This window comes from Strongylocentrotus purpuratus, unplaced genomic scaffold (assembly GCF_000002235.5).
Source record: "Strongylocentrotus purpuratus isolate Spur 01 unplaced genomic scaffold, Spur_5.0 spur5_scaffold_19, whole genome shotgun sequence".
Lineage (NCBI taxonomy): Eukaryota > Metazoa > Echinodermata > Echinoidea > Camarodonta > Strongylocentrotidae > Strongylocentrotus > Strongylocentrotus purpuratus.
This window is the reverse complement of record NW_022145604.1, coordinates 23191555-23211364: the sequence shown is the minus strand read 5'-3', so window position 1 is coordinate 23211364 and position 19810 is coordinate 23191555. Positions and strand designations below refer to the sequence as shown.

The 19810-nt window shown below is 37.9% G+C and overlaps 1 protein-coding gene across 1 annotated transcript; it reads right to left on the bottom strand.

The window, feature by feature from the left end:
• Positions 1-463: 463 nt before the first annotated feature.
• LOC105443798 lies at positions 464-9397 on the bottom strand. Its single transcript, XM_030990639.1, has 10 exons — positions 9281-9397; positions 7554-7692; positions 6779-6874; positions 6287-6417; positions 5871-5956; positions 5013-5166; positions 4476-4574; positions 3546-3704; positions 2050-2145; positions 464-1096 (listed from the first exon to the last, which is right to left on the bottom strand). Exons 1-10 carry the CDS (start codon positions 9365-9367, stop codon positions 1028-1030), a joined length of 1116 nt encoding a protein of 371 aa, XP_030846499.1. The 5' UTR covers positions 9368-9397; the 3' UTR covers positions 464-1027.
• Positions 9398-19810: the final 10413 nt, after the last annotated feature.

Sequence of the window (19810 nt, the reverse complement as noted above, 5' to 3'; positions counted from 1 at the left end):
TGTGAAGAAATACGATTCTTAGGGTGAAAATAGGAAATTTATATTGTTAATATACAGAAAATAATTAGTGGATAGTGAGGACCATACGTCATAGACTCATGAGTGAGTTGCCAATTTGTGTAGTGATTTTCAAAGTTTTTCATGTCAATAAAAATTCATAACTTTCTTATTAGTTATCCGAGTTTGCTCAAATTTCTTTTGATTGGTTTGTCTGATTTTTCTGGTTCTATTGAAAGTAAGTTATTTTTGGAGTGGACTTGGGCTTTAAAGGAAACCTCAACCCAAATAATCAGTGTAGGTGTTATGAAAAAATAGATGTATTCATACCCTTTGATGTATGATATTCCTTACGAAAGTGTACAAGAGAGATATATATGAATCAGGATATTCTTGGCATGATGTAATGGCTTTAGCATGACATGGGAGCAGCCATTTTCTTGAAAATGTGACGTACCAGGGGTAGTTGTACATGTATAACGTACCAAGCTTTAGTAGCAAAGACTTTCTAATTCAAAGAAAAAACCTTTACTTTTCAATAAGGGAAAATCATAGCTAAGAAGGAAAACATTATATTTGGTGAAACATATATAACAAGGGAAAATTGTAACTACACGTATACTAAAATATAGCAGTTGACAAGTCAATTTCACTTAGGCGAAACCTTTACCCCAGAAAAGCACCAACTTATTTACGCCATTTGGGGTTCTGGTAATTGAAGTACAAAGGATAATATCAGGTGAAAGTTATGCTTCATCACCAAACAACTGGGAAGGAAGCATCTATACATTTAATTCTACTTGATAATCGACGTCACATAGTACGTAACGTCATCAAGAAAATAGCGATGCCCTTGCTGAGAAACTGTACATCATTCTTGCATTAAGTCTTTCCTACACCCTTTGGTAGGGAATCGCGTAGATTAATGAGTACAATAAATCTCTCAGAATAACTAAATGTATTTCTTTGGATGAGGTTTTCTTTAACTTGTACATTTTTACCAAGTTGCCATACACTTCGGGATGTGACTTTATGAAGCTTCTTCCTTCGCAGTCTTGTTGTGGTATTTGAGGAACGTTTGAACTCCACGACGGCCTTGCTGTTTGCGTGAATAGAAGAGGCGAATAATATATAGAGAGACATACAGACATAATGAGATGGAGAGAGAGACAAGGAGAAAGAGAAAAGAGAGAGAGAGAGAGATAGACAGAGAGAGATAGAGACAAAGGGAATGAGAGAAAGAGCGAGAGAGAGTGAATGGAACATGTTGTCAAAGGAGAGATAACGACTAAAGACAGAAAATTGCAAAACATCTTCAAAGTATTCCCGTTCATTGCGTCCCGTACGATATATGACTTTTATCCAGTTACAGACAAAAACAAAATCTCTTCATTTGACAATATTATTGTAATGATATTAAATTTTTTTTAATGGTATTAAAGATTTGATACCTTCATACGTGTTCGTGAATATTTTCAAGGTACATGCTTTGCGAGTAAAAATTATTTTATATTAGACTATTTAGGATAAAACATGGGAAATATATATTTAATCAAACCCTCAATTAATCTTTTCAGCTTTTTACTACACAATAATAACCGAACTTAAATGATTACATAGAGATTCACAAGTGTACCCTGGTGCAATGTCAAACGCCTAAACCTACTAAAGCTGTGAATCAATTCAATCAATTACTCCTGACGCAGGTGGACGAATAATACAAGCAGTAAACAGCAGACCAACAGAAGATTATGATACCGTGGGGCGATGGTCTATAGTTGTACATTCAATTTGCAATGAACCCCAACCCCACCCACCCTAAAGATGGATAATTATGAGAATAAAAGTAGAATTATAGAAGGGTGGAATGAAGACTGGAAAAGTTGTGAGGCAGTCCAACAATTGGTGGATTTCAAATGGTAACCGCAGGTATATTCACAATGAAATTTTCTTTTAGGCATTCAAAATTGTATAAAAAGGATAATTCAGATATGTACCAACTTTATCTTGTTCAGTATTCATACTATTATTTAATACAAGAAGAGTATGTACCTCTACTAAGAAATCCAGGTCCTCTGTCTCTGGGCTGAAGTCCATGGATTTCACATAGACAGTGTTGATGAGTACCGTACGCTCAATGTCCTGGCCCTGTAGTCCCAAGGTTCAATAAGTGGAAGAAAAGTGCAGAAATAAGATCGCATAGACCTTCGATAAATCAACTCAATGGCAGTTTTGTTTTTGTTTATAAGTCCCGAAGAAATCATATTCAGATTACGTTCTACACTGCCAACAATTTATTTCAAAATTTGGTGGACAAGGTTGTTGAAAACAAAAGTCTTTGCGATCGGCTTTAGGGGAAAAAGACTGATCAAGCTCTTATAAGAGATGAGTGGGATGAAGATTAAAACGGGGAAACATACAAATGGATACAATACGTACTTCCGAATCCACCTCCCCGACGCACCCTCGAATAATCGTCAAACTTTGGCTTTGTTCATACCAACAAATTAAAAATATGATCACTGTTTTCCCAATTTGCTGAAAAAATGTTAAATTGAAGTCACAACCATTTTTTCTATTTTTCCCATGGAAAGTTCTCACTGCTATATAGTTTCATATGGAAAATGTTGTCCAACCCCCGCATATGTTCTTTCATACCTCATGAGATAATGCTGGTCAGTCACACTGAAAAATTAACTGCAGATCGGCTGATTCTTGTTCATTTGGGGGTAATGTAATATTTTGTTCGGTCTGTGTAGGTCTTTGGTGGTGACCTCGTCGATGTGACTTAAGCATCAAGCACAAGTAGACATTTAGTTATACCTCAGTGAGTCATTTCGCCAGACGGAATCCATATCGACCTATTCTTAGCTGTTTAGGGTAATGAAAATATGTTCCTTGTGTCGGTCTTATTGGTGGGACTGAGGTTTTGTTCACACTTCCAAGACGACTCTCAACTCTTGGCCGCTCGAGCTGGGCAATGTTATTTTTTGTTCGGTCTGATGTCGTCGTGGGTTCTAGGACACCTAACCCCTGGAAATCCAACCTCCGGATAACCACCCCCAGTCAACTACCCCCTAGGACAACTACCCCTAGGGCGACCACCCTCTAGGAAAGCTACTCCCCCAGACAACTACCCCCTAGGACAAGTACCCCGGACAACGGGGGTAGTTGTCCGGGGGTATTTGTCCTAGGGATAGTTTTCTGGGGGTAGTTGTCCGGGGTTTAGTCGTCCTAGAGGGTCGTTGCCCTAGAGGATAGTTGTCCTAGGGGGTAGTTGACTGGGGGTGGTTATCCGGGATGGATGTCCAGGGGGTAGGTGTCCGGATACGGTCGGCGCGACCTCTGTCTCTTTGTGTGACCAAGGTATTTCATCTCAGTCCCACCACCACCAATCCGACACAAGATGAACACCAATCCGAACAATGTTGACCATTGCAGGTAATATAATCGTCCGTTCGGTTTAAATTCGGTCAAGCCAGATTCAGTTTTGTTGGTGTGACTGCGAGTAACATGGAGAAAGATTTGTTTGTAACAAAACAACTTACCTCCAGGAAAGCTCTTTTGACGTTCAGCAGTAGCATGCTGAAGATTCCAGTGAGATAATCTGTTACGTTCTTGATATCAAGCCGCCCCGTTCCAATATGATGGGTCTGGATTCCTACTCCCGCCAGCTCCGCTAAGGACATCAGCTCATTGAAGTCAATCTACATGTCAAACAAAATGACATTAATCACGAGTACTATTTTCTTCGTTTGCATTATACATCAGAAGCAGCGATAAAGAACGGCATTTGTTATGATGTAAATCGCAATACGCTATAATGTTTCGCAGTTTTAAGTGAATACGTAAAGGGGCCTACGTACCAGTCATTTGCACGTACATGTAGAAGAACAACAAATAAGCAGCGGCCCTTTTTTGTGAGGCGTTTTACTGTGTCATGTCTTTAAAAAAAAAAGTCATTACACCGCCAAACCAACTCCATACTGACGAACCTTTAGCCATAAGGGCTAATGTAAATGATTGTTCGGTCTTGTACGTGTTACCATGATTTTACTCCGGCCATCACGAGCTGCCCCCCTTTTTTTATTTCATTTAACATATATATTCTTTCAGCTTTTAAGGAGGGGCGTTCCTGCTTACTACTGAGTAAGATTTGAAATCTTCTAGATTTTACTATTTGATTTTGAGTAAATTTTGCATTGCTGCAGGAAGGTACTGGACAACTTTAAATATACGCATCTAATTAGTCTACATAGCAATTGAAAGAAATTTGAGAGTCGGTCTAAAATGAAACGCAGTACGATGAGGAAAAAGGTAAAGAGAGTGGGACACTGGTATACAATTCGATGTTAAAGAGAGTATCAGTTACAAATTATTCTTAGTTAACCCATGGGCTATGGAAACCGAGTGGTCACGGTATTAAGGTTATGTGAATAAGATAATTCTGAAGTCAACGGGTTAAGAAAAGGATGTACCTCTCCGTCGGAGTTAGCATCAAGGCTGTCAAATATTTCGTCGACAGTCAGATTTTCCCCGAACAAAATGTGAGCATGGTCAGGTGTAAACTCCTCATTCTATCATGAGAAGAAAAGATCAAACATTGAAACAAAACGGAAACAGAAATGCACGCGGCTGAAAACAATAGTCTGAGATAGCAGAAAATAGCTAATGAAAGGGCTAGCTGTCGGAATGATGATAATTTGTATTAGTTGTAACAAAATTGATTTGGGTTTAAATGACACTAATAAGTGACCTATCAAGTCAAGGCAAAAGAAGAGAAAAAATTGTGGTAACGTCAGTAAATGCTGTTACATTAGAGGAATATCTTTCCAATGTCAGACTTCAGTTATAAGAGGAAGTATGAATCTTTGTAAAATATATATGGTTTAAGAATAAAGACGTGGTTCAGTAAAAATTTTCCAATAAGTCTCTCGGTCACTTTTACAACTTTTCGTTCATTCCTTGATTAGACGACGACGATTAGATATTTTAAAGTGAAATACGATACGTACATTGTTGAAGACTTGCTTGAACGCGTTGATATTAATCATAGTACCTCCGATACTATTTTGATCCAGAACCTTCAGAAAACGGGTCATGGCGTCTGTCACCAGGCGATGATGTTTACAGTTCAATTCACGCTTCTGTTTTATTTTGTCGTGAGCTCTAGATGAGGCCAATTTAAAGTCGGTAAGAATGGTTAGATACATAAAAATAATCATACAGGAAACAAAAAGTCAGACTCGTTTGACATGCGCTGAAAAGAAACTAATAATAATAATACTTTGGTTTATATAGCTCTTAATACAGCGGTGAAGTCTCTTAGCACTTTACAGATATATCATTATCTCTCTGTAATAAGAAAAAAAGACTTGATATCTGATATCTAGCCTGCCGAGAGTGAATTATTCTCAATACGCTCCCATTATGGTATAAGTCATGTAGGCATGATGAACACGAGGCGCGACAGATATCGTATATGAACAAAGAAATGTTCATTGTTATCAACTTTACAAAGGTTTAGACAAATCGAATACTTTAACAACAACAATAACACTATAACAATAATAATAATTACAATAACAATATTCATAAAGCACTTAATACTAGAGGCACTAAGCGCTGTACTTTTATTACCCCGGCATTAGCCGATTTGCAAGATAAGGCGCTCTGGCATTAGAGGAATTTTTCCCTACCGGATTCTCATTTACATCCCCCGGGTGGAGGTTGGCATATATACATGTGGATCATGTCTTGCCAAAGGACATTGGGCCGCGGCGGGACTCAAACCTCGAACCATGTGATCCACAGTCCGATGAAAATTCGCGGTGGACAAGAGAATATTCTACGTATACTATCAGTCAACTTACCTGGCAAGTTTTGTATCTGGTATAGGTGCAATGGGGGCTTCTAAATCTGGATTGGTAGCCAGTACATGGGAGTCGTAATCACTGTACTGTTGGAAGAAGAGCAAAATACAATTTAAGCTTTCAAACATTCGACAGTTAGTTTGATCTCAAGCTAGGTCGGGACAACTCGCGAAGGCAACCTGAATGTAATTGACAGGGTCTGGCTTCAAAGATTAGAAACATTAAAAGTATTTGATTGAAAGTATCACCTATTTGAACAGACATCGCATCCCTTCCGTTGTTCAAATAACAATTTGCCTCTGTCATTATATTTTAACCCTGGCGTGCGGCCCCGGTGAAATATTACATAACTCTGAAAATTGTAAATGTGTCGGTTGAAATTATTTGTTATATTGAATGCAGGAGCATGAACTTACGATGATCATGCCAAAGGTTTTGTCGTTGAACATTCCAAACCTTTCCTTCTTTGTGAGAAGCTTGGCTGCATCCTCCAAAGGTTGCATCTTCTTCAGGAGAGCATCTTCAGGTTTCATAGAAAGCCACCACCCTATCAAAGCAGACAAAGTCAGGTTCCTGTTTCATGAAACTTGTTATCAATAACAACTTACAATACATTTTATAATCATGAAATGAGGCAATTTATATGTACAAGTAAATATACATCTGAGCATCTAGCGGTCTCTGATACTTCGTATTTGTGGTGGTGACGTTATTCAAATCTATCTCCTTATATTATCTCACTTTTTTTTTCCTTTTCCTATACTCTCTTCCTTCGCCCTCATCTATTTGTTGTTTTGCCATTCGATTTTTGGAGCACATGTCCCCGTGCTCCCACCCCTGTCCCCATAGCTACGCCACTGTTTGTTGCTACTCTTTGATATTCGACATTATCAAATGAGTATACTTACCATCGAAACAGTGAACTGGATAGTTACACAAAACACCGCCGTCGATATAGAGATCGGTTCGACCCATGTATTGCCGCTTTACAGGAAGGAACACAACTGCGCAATAATAAGGTAAGAAACACCAACAACAAAACAAAACAATAGGTTGATGCAAATTTCATGAGATATAAGGCTCGTTTAGATATGACGCGTCGAAACATAAAATACGGAAATAAGAAGCGTTTACATGTTACTCCATACAAAAAAGGTTTCACGCATCATACGTGAACGAGGCTTTAACAAACGAGGCTTCTACAGGTAAATTTAATACTAGATACATGATAGATTAGATTACATGATACACCGGAGTATTAAATATGATTACATTCCCCATACAGTAGACATGAAAACGTAGCATATAAGAGAGATTCGTGCTCGTAAATTAACGTAAAACATTAACACAGGGTATTTTGATAATAAGATTTACGGTAATATTCCCGGAGTGCTATCGAAATTAAAGCCCCTCTAAAGTGATCGGAGCCCAACAAATTTGATTGCAAAATTTCACTGTAGCATAATGTGAAAGAAAATGTAATTTCAGACACATTTCTGCAAGAACTTTTTTTTTTAAAGCGTTTGAAGTCGAATATCGATGGAAGAATACAAAATTGAGGTTTTCTGCGTCCATGTCGATATTGAATTTCTTGCAAAAATAATCAGTGGATATATTCATTTGGTTTTGCATATCAACGGTTTTTAGAAGTTGTCGCGTAATTTCAAATAGTTTCGTTCTCACCTGGAGTAGACATAGACATCCTGATAGCTGTCCTTATTGGCATGTTGGGAGTGGTTTTGACGTGACAATATTCCTCCATCATGGTGGTTAGATTGGTAACCACCACGCATAGTTCTCTCCCCGTCGTAACATAAAGGTCCTATTACAGGAAGCAAGGGACGAACGATTATAACTATCATTATAGAAACAAGAAAATTTATTCATGTTTATGTTCATGATCATCAAAATAATGTCTTGATTTCCGTATTCTTGACAAATTGTAACCCACTGCTGGGGTTAAGAAATAGACGAACTAGCGTTCCCAATTATATACATGAATATACAAATCACTCATGTTTGCGAGTGCATTAGTGATTATACACTGCAAGTAGATTATGTCACAGTAAGATAATGAATAAGACTTGTCGAGCTCATTGTCCGTCTCGTTGTGACTTAACCCTTATAAGGCCGGAGGGGCCATTATGCCCCCCCCCCTACGATTTTTCCGATTGATCGGGAACGCATATGGATGGCGCCCCGCCGCTCGCTGACTTTTTTCTTTCGAGTCTTGCGCAACTTTTAAAAGATTTTTTTTTTAAATCGGACCTACGGTTACAAGGTCACGTGACTTTTTGTCTTTGCATGTCAGCCCGAAATTCGCTCATTTTCGTGATTTGTGTACAAAACATATGGAAAAGTCATTTTTCCTAAAAACAGATCAAACATGGGTTATTGGGTCTTGTTTGAAGTTTAGGTGGTTGTTTTTGAAGTCAAAATAGTTAAATTGTAGTAAGAAATGAAATAAAACAACAAAAACAATGAAATGCATAAGTTAAAAAAACAATGAAATACATAAGAAATTATCAAAACAAGGGATAACATAAGGATTAAGCTGGCTCTTCCAAATTTTTTGTCGTATTATTATTCAGAATGGTCTAATGAATATATGTAGTGAAAAAATAATGCTTAATTATATGAATAATATATGATTTACGGGTAAAAATGTGATTTTTATGACTTTATTTGCATAAATTACCATAAATATGCAAATGAGTAAGTTTTTCAAAAATTTGAAAATATGATATTATTCTATACACTTCACTTCACATGCGTGCAAATTTTCGCGGCGATCGGCCGCTTCGCGGCCGAGATCTTAAGGGGGGCCATAATGCCCCCCCCCCCCGGCCATACTAAGACCTCAAATAGCCCGGCCTTTTTAGGGTTAACCAGTGCAGTGCATACTACTCAGTGGCGGATCCAGGGGGGCGTCCCCTGGGGAAAAAAACGTGTAAAAACACGTTAATTTACCCTTTTTTGGAGATGGCCCCCCCCCCCCCCCTGGCGCTCAAGGGGGGGGTGCGATTTTCCAAATTTTCGAGGGCCCCCAACAAAAATTAGTGGCAACGACATTAGATACAGAGATCTAAAAAAAAAAAAAAAAAAAAAAACAATCACCTTCAAGATTCAGGCTCTAAAACAGAATTTGCTTCAAATTTAGCTGATTTAGCCTCTTCTCCACCAAGAAAGCTTGAAATCCATTTAAATTTAAATTTAAATCATATGAATATTCAGATCATCAATAATTAGGATCATAGCATTTTAAATGTTCTAATCAAATGCTACTGCAACCTCTTCAAAAATCGGATTGTAATCAGATCGCATAGTATATGTGGTAGACTTTTAAGGAATTCGGAAATGATCTTAGAGCAATTGTCGGAGGAACACGTATTGTACAACGGCTGACTTACCTTGAAAGTTGCGTTTGGGTCTCCTAGCTTTTCAGCAATGCCTTCACCCAGAGACTGATAGAGGGTCCTTCCAGGATGCCATCCCATGTACCTAAACAGGTTGGGCACCAGGCTGCATTTTCCACATGGTGCATCTTCAATAAGAGAAACCACATGAGGAGGAATAAATAATGAGTATATTGTGATTATTCATAATGTCGTTGTCACTTATTATGACGTGATGTTTAAATTATCGTTTAAATTACGTTTAAATTATCTTGCAAATCACGCGAATTGACCACTCACTAACCAACTCAGAAAATTCTAGAAAATTAAAAATGCCTGTAGTGCTGCACTTATACCATGTTTGGCTGGTTTATCAAATTTATTTTATTTTATTCATTCATAGCAACCAAAGGGTTGGATTGTATACATTTTCAACATGATTATGAACATTAATAAATTCAGTACAATGAAATTGATAAATTATGAATAGAAATACAATGTTATACAAATTGTTATCTTTTTCTTAAAAGACACTTCTGACTCCTCTTATACGCATATTTTCATATTCTGGAATATGTATACAATTCGTACGTTAACCAGATATTTTGTCACACCATCGAGACAGCCATCAAACTGCACAAGAAAGTCCATTAACTCTACTGTCCAAGCATTGGTCGGTTTGGCGGTTTGACGAAGTACCAGGACTGGCCTGGACGCCCCTTGCAACCGGACTACACACTCATGATAACTTCCCCCTAGACGAATACCCCTCCCCCGTTCGATTACCACTTAAACACTCACCCGGACGACTATCGCCGGACAGGTACTGGTCAAGGACATAATCCTTTAAGTAATCACACCCAATTACCCTTCAAACAACTCTAAGCATAATTGCGGGGAATTCTACGAGGGTTGTGGGCTAATGGGACAATTTTCAAAGTGGTTAGCTAACCTAGGTAAATGCAGCTAACACTCCTAGCCCTTCATTTCTGCCTACATTTAAAAAAAATCACAACCTGCGGTACGTGGTGCCTATATTCAGCGGCGTAGCGTGATTCCGGAAATGTATGGGGCACACGCTTTTTTGCAAAATAATTCGGTTATCAACTAAGAGGAGATCGTAGTGTCTTTTGGTCATGTTTCCCTTCCGGTTCCCCCACTTCTCTCACTATTAACATAACGGACAAAGAAAGTGGACAAAATATACAGTTCCTCAGATAGACAAAGGAACATCCCTTCACTGCTATTATGTAAAAAGGTGAATATGCATGTGACACCTGTTCTACACATTTTTACATAATAGCAGTGAAGGGATGTTCCTTTGTCCACCTGAGGAACTGTATATGTTGTCCGCTCTCTTTGTCGGTCATGTTCATAGTGTCTTTTCCCCTTGTGTCTTGCTGTTTCTACTTCCATTTGATGGTAGGGGGGCATGATCCCATGTGCCCCTGTAGCTATACCACTGCCTATTTTATCACTGTTATATATTTCCCTAGAATCGATTCGATTTTATTTTATATTCGTTTATCTTACACGACCGCAAATATGTCCGGGATATTAACAGGGGGCAATGTTAGAATAACGCAATAGGTCACTGTAATGTTTGCAAATATCCTCCAGAAAATACCGGACTAGGCTATTGAAACTGCTTGAAGTTGATTTCTCGAAAGGCTTTGCGATCGTACGTGTAGATACTCTAATTTGTTTCTCACCTAAGAGGTCGTTTAATTGAGGTCCATCTTTTATCATGGAGAGAAATTTGCTGGTCCCGTGGCCTACGGCGAGATAAGCAGCTGTCGCCGAACCAATGCTGGAACCAGCGAAACGACGAATCTTGCTCAAGAAGTTAAGTCGCTCCAACTCCTATTTGATACAAAGAATTAAAGAGCGTGCAAGAGTTCTGATAACATTAGCAACAGTTTGTCGGCATTTATGGGTCATTTTAAAAGAATTTCAACACTTCGAATTCGTCTCACCCGGCGGTCCGCTGCAGAATGTAACAGTCGATTTCGTCTTTGTGAAATCAATACCAAGGAAGTTTCATTAAAATCCATCGCATAGACAAGACGAATGACGAATTTGAATGACGCTTTGACGATTTCGATTGCAAAATGACGCAATTTTCCGTTGGCAGCCGGGGACGACGAGATCGATTTGACTTTACCGAAATTGGATACGAAATTATGAAATTGATTGGACAAAGTTAGAAAATGAATTATCAATGACGAAATTGACTATGAGATGTGCAAAATTAGGAAGCTTTCGGACGAAATAAAAATGACAAGAGTACTGATTGAAACAAAGTGTTAAAATGGACAGGAAAACCTAATAGTAGTAGAACTAGTAGTATAGTACTGGTAGAGGTAGTTCTATAGTAGTAGGAATATTTAATCGCTTCTCACCATTATGGCGCCAATATAAGCATTTCCCTGGCTTCCACCGCCTTCCAAAACGAGGTTCTCATACGGGAAATCAACATCGTCAATGTCTTCAGCAATACTCGACAACGCAGTTGCCTGAAATCCGTTCTCAGATTGTTTTGGTTGACCGGTCGTAGTTGATGCGTCAACTTCGTCTATTTCTTTTAGAGCACTGAGTCTCCTCTCGAATCTGGCATTGAATTAGGATGAGAACAGATTTTTTTGTAAAGCCCTAAAGAAGTTTTAATCTGTCGTGGTTTGAAGAAGAAAAAAAGCAGAAGCAGCAACAACAACAGCGACAACAACAACACCAGCAACAAAAGGGCAAAAAATATTGATAACATGATAGCTGAACAAATTTGTTTGTATCTCAAGATTAATATTAGAAAACTTTCAATTTTCCAGACATGTTTAGATTGTGCAATCGACATATAGTTAAACCATAGCTAGTAGAGTCGGGCTAGTTATGTCATCTGAATGGCCTGGCTGGAATGCTCCCCAGGGAGTGGAGTATGAACATATACTGTGTGCAGGCAAGCCTAAATCCGATGACTGGGATAATAATACATCTGTAAAGCGCTTAGAGACATCGTGTATGTACAAATAAACAAACAAATGAACAAAGAGAGAATAGATTATCGTTTGTCTAACTAAAGGGAAATGATACATTTGTGACATTATTAGCACATGCACATTATCATAGCGTTTTAAAACCAAGCATCTACCTACTTTGATGTTTGAACTATAGTGTTTTTATGGCAACCCTTTTCAAGTATAGTTTTCTGACATATCAAATTCCGCCATATAGTTACCATACCAACATAATGTTCTCGCACAAATAAAATTTCAAAAGACCATGGTTTTGATTATAATCAAACTTTAGGCATCATTTTACTTTAGTAATATATCTTTTTTTCAGTTTCTCATTTGAAATATTTATTATTTTCTTAAATTCTCTGTTACCATTGCGACCACCAAAACGTGAGCATAACCCTGACTGGGAAGACTGATATTTTTCATTAAAATGAAATTGGTAGCTGGAAAAAGATTTATGTAACCACTAACATTATATTTTGTTGTTGTTGGATGAAAAATGTATATCATTTTAAATACGTAACCATGGAAATAGCTAAAGGCGTCATTAAGAAAAAAGTCAACAGGTAGATTCGTGTTCAGCACCCCGGAATTAGGGGAAATATATCATAGAATCAGATTCCAGGCTAACTAAATAGTTTTCCTATTCATAAAGCTATTGCGTTCATTCTTTTTCAGTCTATTGATGTTATTTAAACCTGCCATTATAAAGGCTAAACGTAGGGGGGAATTGAACGCAGTGAATTAAAAAAAAAATATTGGTCTGGTGTCGATCTCGTCGGTATGACTGGGATATTCAGTCACACCAATGAGACCGACACCAATCCGACAAGAGACAGAAAAAAAGGAAGAAGAAGAAGGAGAAGGAGGAGGATGAAGAAGAAGAAGAAGAAGAAGAAGAAGAAGAAGAAGAAGAAGAAGAAGAAGAAAAAAGAAGAAAAAGAAAAAGAAGAAGAAAAAGAAAAAGAAGAAGAAGAAGAAGAAGAAGAAGAAGAAGAAGAAGAAGAAGAAGAAGAAAAAGAAGAAGAAGAAGAAGAAGAAGAAGAAAAAGAAAAAGAAAAAAGAAGAAGAAGAAGAAGAAGAAAAAGAAGAAAATAGAAATAACAAGAATATAACCCCGGATAGAAAAATGAAGCAATCTTTTCGAAGTCGGTGTAGAGTCGGTTCTTCGGTGCAAGTAGGTTATAGTAGGGACTTTTAGATTATGCACGCCGAGAACATGGACTGCCCTTTTAAGGCAATGTGACGCCACTGCCATGCAGTGCCTTAAAGATTCTATATCCCTTTTGCAGCCAACCTCAAATTCTGTAGAACTTTGCAGGAATTATGAATATGTCATGTATGTCATATCTGTGAAATATAAACATTAGCAGTGTCCTAATTTTCAAACTAAGCAAGAAAACCAGTTTCCTTGCTAGACTTCACTGTCAGACACTATTGAGTGACTGACTGGCTTTTTTCTTCTTTGGTAATAACACACAGAACATGAGCTGTAAAGGGTACATGAGCATTTGTCTACATCAATAACCCACTTCTTGTGACGGCCAAAATTAAATTGATTGAATCTTTGCGCAGCATAAAACGTACAACCATTCGGTACAATGGTCTGAAAATCAAGACTATTACTTATTGGCTCTATAGCTCCTAAGTCGGTTTGACAACTAACAGTCGTTATTTTCCCACTTGAAGAAATTTTCAAGCCCCAAGTTTTTTAGGGAAGTTCTCAATTAGTATTATCTTTCAAATGTCATTGGAATTTTACCTTTTCATTTTTTGGCCTGCAAATAGGACATAGTACCATTAAAAAGACGTCACATTGCCTTAAAATGGCAGTCCACGTTCTCGTCGTGCAGAATCTAAAAGTTCCTATTACCGACAAGAGGTCAGCCCCTATACATCTACATGTATATACATCAATTGTCACTGTCCAATAGCCCATGAAACTTTTTTGTATCAGCGTTTTCCCAATGTATTGGTCTTGACTTACTCAACAATGATGACATGTGCTTCAATCATGGCTTGACAATAACGAGAGTTCGGCCACTGTCTAATATCCATTCAACCTGACACCAATCCTTTTTTAATTTCTATTTCATAACGAGCTCATTATGGTATGCTGTGTCGTCTTCATGCTAATCTATAATATTTTTTGGAATTCACATTCTGTCAGTTTCATGTTGCCATAATCACAAGAAGAAACAACAAAGAATAAAAAAAATAAAAAAAAGGAAATAACAAGAATAATCTCGAATAGAAAAAAATAAAGCATTCTATTTTAAGTGCAACTAGGGTATTACCAATAACAGATCAGCCCCCTGTATACATACATGTATATTTATCTATTGACACTGTCTAACGGACCATAACATTTTTGTATACCATCGTTTTCCCATTGTATTGATGTCGACTTACCCTACAATGACGACATGTGCTTCAATACCTTTAGAGGATGGCTTGACAATATACTGACATTTTGTATGGCAAGGCCATTTTTTCATATCCATTCAACCTGACATCTACTTTTTAAGGTTCTATTTCATAACAAGCTCATTATGGTGTGCTGTATCATGTTCGTGCTAACCTATGACATTGTTTTGAATTCACATTCTCTCAGTTTCATGGTGCCTTTTCATAGATCGTTAATCGCAAGAAGAAAACATGAAAGAAGAATAAGAAAAAATGGAGGATAACCCAAAATAGACAAAAATAAAGCAATCTTTTCTGAAGTCGGTGTAGGGTCAGTTCTTTGGTGCAACTAGGGTATAACCAACAACAGGTACCAGGGGCGGATCCACGTAGCGATTATTCCGGCCCGGGCCCCCCCCCCCCCCCCAGCCCCCCAAAACGATAAAAAAAAATAGGATAATAACGTAAAGTTAGCCTTTATAAAACAAAAAACAAAAGCGCCCACCCCCCCCCCGCCCCGCTTATTCGCCGGCCGACTGAGTCGGCACTAAATTTTGTATTAAGATTTGGCTCCCCCCCCCCCTTAAGGCCGTCTGGATCCTCTGCAGGCGCAGATCCATGGGGGGGGTGACGGGTCAACAACAACAACAACAAAATTTTTAAAATTCTCACGAATTAGGTGAAAAAACAAAATAGTGGTCTCATCCCCCCCCCCCCCCCCCCCGCTTATTCACCGGCTGACTGCGTCGGCGCAAAATATTTCCTGAAAAATTGGACCAAAAAAAAGTGCCTCCTACCCCATCCCCCCACCCCCCCCCCCTCTTATTTACCGGTGGCTGAGTTGCAACTAATATTTTCTCACGGATTGGGCCCCCCCCCCCCCTCTTCCCGCCGGCTGGATCCGCCACTGACAGGCACGCCCCCTATATAGATACATATGTACATCGATTGTCTCTGTCTAACGGACCATAACATTTTAGTAAACCATCGTGTTTTCATTTTATTGATCTCGACTTACTCTACAATGGCATCATGTGCTTTAATACCTGTAAATATTGGCTTGACAATAATAAGAGATTGTATGACAAGGCCATTATCTCATATCCATCCAACCTGACACCAATTTTTTTAATTTCTATTTCATAACAAGCTCATTATGGTGTGCTGTGTCATTTCCATGCCAATCTATGGCATCGTTTTGCATTCTTATTCTGTTAATTTACGGTCCCATGTTTCCACAATCACCCAAGCAAAGTAGCGTAAGAAGTATTGTGCGAAGTGGATGACTAAATTCCATGAAATTAAAAAGACAGGTACATGAGTACGGCTGACCTACACAATATACAGTATATTCCACAATCAATCCTATTCATAGTCCCCTTTACTCACCTTTCATGTAATGGATGCACTTAGCAAGAGTACACAGTTGTCGTTTATATTATAGTATTAATGACTGCTTTGAGAGAAAAAGTTGTTTTTATACGCTCAAGGGAAGGTTAAAATTGTGCTATTGCCCCGAGGCGTGCCGAGTGCAATAGCCCAATTGTAACCTTTCCGAGAGCGTATAAAAACAACTATTTCTCGAATATTAAAGCAGTCCTTTTATATGCCGAAAACAAAAGAGTCAACTAATGACACCACCTTGGCCTTTCTCTAGTTTATCTGCACGGTTGTTTTTTATGAGTGTATCTTTGAGAGTAGACTAGATCTAGATTCTAGTCTAAGCAAGATATTTTTACAATTTTGGGGGTGGGCCGGCCCTGTGGGGAATAGAGAGAAGAACCTGCGCTTTTATATGACACCTCACTTATTGAGTATCACCTTCAGGATCACAACAGATAAAAGTTTGAATCTCGAATTGAAAAATGCATGTAGACTGCATAGAGACTGCATTGCGTGTAATCTCTATGGGAAGAATATAGCACACAACATCGGGTGCGCGATCAGACACCCTGACAACTAGATCTATTTTCGTCTACGTCTATGCTGGTACTCCATTTTTAGCAACTAAACGAACATGTTTATGGATAATTTCACGTACCTTTGTTGTTGTTCTTGCTGTCAGCGAGTCTTGCATTTGATAAGTTGAAATCTTGGGACAGTTTCTTTAGCCATCTTTGTCTTGTTTGGAATTGTCTTGTCTTGTATGAAAATACCGACCAATTCTTCGCACACGTACGGTATCCTCGATCGCTCAAACCATTTTTTAACATGTAAACCTATGGGGTAACCATGGAGACTGAACTATTTTCCCGGTAACCATGGTTACTGGGATTTTAGAATTGTTTTAACCATGGTTACTGGGAATTTTACAGAAATAGTTAAAGTTTATTAATGCAATTTCGACTAATCAGATGGCTGGATTTCTTAAGTGAGGTATATAATGAATTCTATTAATTAACTAAACTTCATGTTTTAAATTTAAAAAATCGCCAATTTGGTCTACTCTTCACTTTACCAAGGGTATAGCTATATCATTATAAATAATAATTATAATAATTAAACCTTTTTGTTTAGCGCACAACACACAGAATAGGATACAGATGGAGCGAAAATGGTGCACTGGGTTCATGATTGTGAGATCTTACAAAGTGGTAAATAGATATGTTTCAAATAACTTCTGAGCTTGCCATACGTTTCTAAATTTCTAAATACTGGCGTTCATGTGGGCCCTGCAGTCGTTATTATCTCCATCATTGCCTTTTATGCCTGGATCGAGAGAGACACTGAGGACAAAACACCTCAATAACTGGCAAATACACAACCTATTTCTTCACATATCTAGACTCTCATGTAGCGATTTTTTTCATTTTCAATCACTGGACCCAACACTTTATCTAACCCTAACCCTAACCTTAACCTTACACGCGAGTGTACCCTAACCCTACCTCCTGTATCTCTGTTAATGTAAAGCCCGGGGCGATTGTTCCCAGAGCAACTGTCGACCAACAAGAACATATTAACTGTCGTCCACAATATAAATCTGTACAATTTATTTTTCAATACAACATTTCTAATAAATTCATGTATTCGATGTTGTCGGCAATGATTCTGACAGTACCTCGAACTTATACAAAATAGTGCTTACCTGAAGTTATTTTTCTCGACAATAAGGCAATGGGAAGTCCTACGAATGTTTTTCCCGTCTGGTTTCTTTGCCTTTGGAGGCTCTGCGGGAGGCTCTGCCTCGGTCGATACATCCGATCCCATTTTTTGGATATTAAGAGAACTTCTGACGCCCTTTTTTGCTCTCCGAGATTGAAGTGATAGGCTGTACAAGTAACAAGTCCTTAATTTACACGTGAAACATGGACCTGTAAAGTAAATATGCTTCAAATGTTACGAAGCGCTCCCTATTATAAGCGGGAGGTAGATGTTATCCGGACAAGGCTAATCCATGTCTGAGTAATCGTGTAGAGTCACAGAGGCATCAACTGCAGGGACCTGCGGAAACTGACAATTGAAGTGGTTACAATTATTTTCCTATAGGAAAATCACGAGCTTGGGATCGTTTGATGAAACCAACTTCCATGACAGCCATATCTTTGTATGCGACTTAAACGGAGATTTCCAGAAGCGGCCAACCCGTTAAACAAAACAATGATAAGCGACAAATTCGAAGAATTGTCGACGCCATCAGCTACAACAAATATAGTCTTTGTCACGATCAGGCGCGTACACAGGGGAGGTGGGGTTAAACCCCCCCCCCCCCTTTTGGATTTTTGATTTTTTTTTTTTTTTTTTTTTTTTTTTAATAATTAAAGAAAAAAAAGGTGACCTTACCCCCCCCCAACGGAGCCAAATGTCAAATTTCGAGACCCCCCCCCCCCCCGCTTATTCAGCGTTGCGAAATTTTCGGCCCGATTTATAAATGTTAAACCCCCCCCCCCCCCCCCCCCCTTGAAAAAATCCTGCGTACGCGCCTGGTCACGATCCATAGGATTTGTATAAAACCTTTCAACACTAAAATATCTGGAATGCTATATAGAGCCAATTCATTGCCTAGAAAAATCATGACCTGGGGATCGTTTCATGAAACCAACTCCATGACAGCCACATCTTTGTCGGCAACCGACGGAGATGTCATGAAGCGGCCAACCCGTTTCACAAAACAATGACGAGCGACAAATTCAAAGGATTGTCGACGCCATCGGCTACAACAAATATAGTCTTTGTCACGATCCATAGGATTTTCTCCTGAATTACCAAAAGAGATTATAAGGCTTAATGTCATTCATACTTTTTGAAAAAGTAAAAAACTAAAAGATTTGTACCACAAATGAACCCACAAACATATCTTCCACCATCTTACCATAGGTCTTTCTATATATATATCACCCTTCTATTTTGTTTAATCTGTTAATGTAATGCTTTCAAACTAATAAATATGAGACACTCACTTTCTGTTTTTTTTTTGTCTCTTACTATTAAATGAATTCAGATTTATTTGTAGCATATATTTTGTTTAATCATAGCAGAATGTGAAATATGTGTAAAGTATGAAACAAAAAACTAGGATTTAAACTAAACATGGAGTATATATGAGCATTCTTCATGATTACTTAAGTTACCAAAGAAATGCAATTTCACATTCCCTAGCTTTTATCACTACCAGATTCTTATATTTCTTTATCATTGATTTACTAATCTACTGATTCATTTACAGTTGATTAATCAACGTTCTTTATTACACAAAGAGATTTTCCCGTATTTATGCGCTATATACATGTAAGCATAAATTTATTATTAATATATTACTGTTATTGGTATTACTATTGTTATCATTAACATTGTTAATATTATTATAAATAATATTATCATAATTATTATTATCATCATTATTGTTATCATTATCATTATCAATATCATTATTATAAGCATTATCATTACTATAACTATTGCTATCATCATCATCATCATTATTATTATCATTATCATATATTGTTATTATTATCATTATCATTATCATTATCATTATCATTATTATTTTTTACCATTGTTATTATCGTTATTATTGAATGCTGGCGCCATCTTTGACACTGTTTTGGTATGGTGCTAATTTCCCTCTCAAGCTCGATTAGTGCAGGTGATAATCGCAAATTTAAAAAACAGCTAAAAAGATTGG

Coding starts and splice junctions, on each gene's coding strand:
- LOC105443798 (XM_030990639.1), bottom strand. CDS start 9,367: ATGGGATGGCATCCTGGAAGGACCCTCTATCAGTCTCTGGGTGAAGGC. Junction 5,957..6,286: donor AAACCTTTGGCATGATCATC/GTAAGTTCATGC, acceptor TTCTTCCAACAG/TACAGTGATTACGACTCCCA. Junction 2,146..3,545: donor TCAAAAGAGCTTTCCTGGAG/GTAAGTTGTTTT, acceptor TTGGGACTACAG/GGCCAGGACATTGAGCGTAC.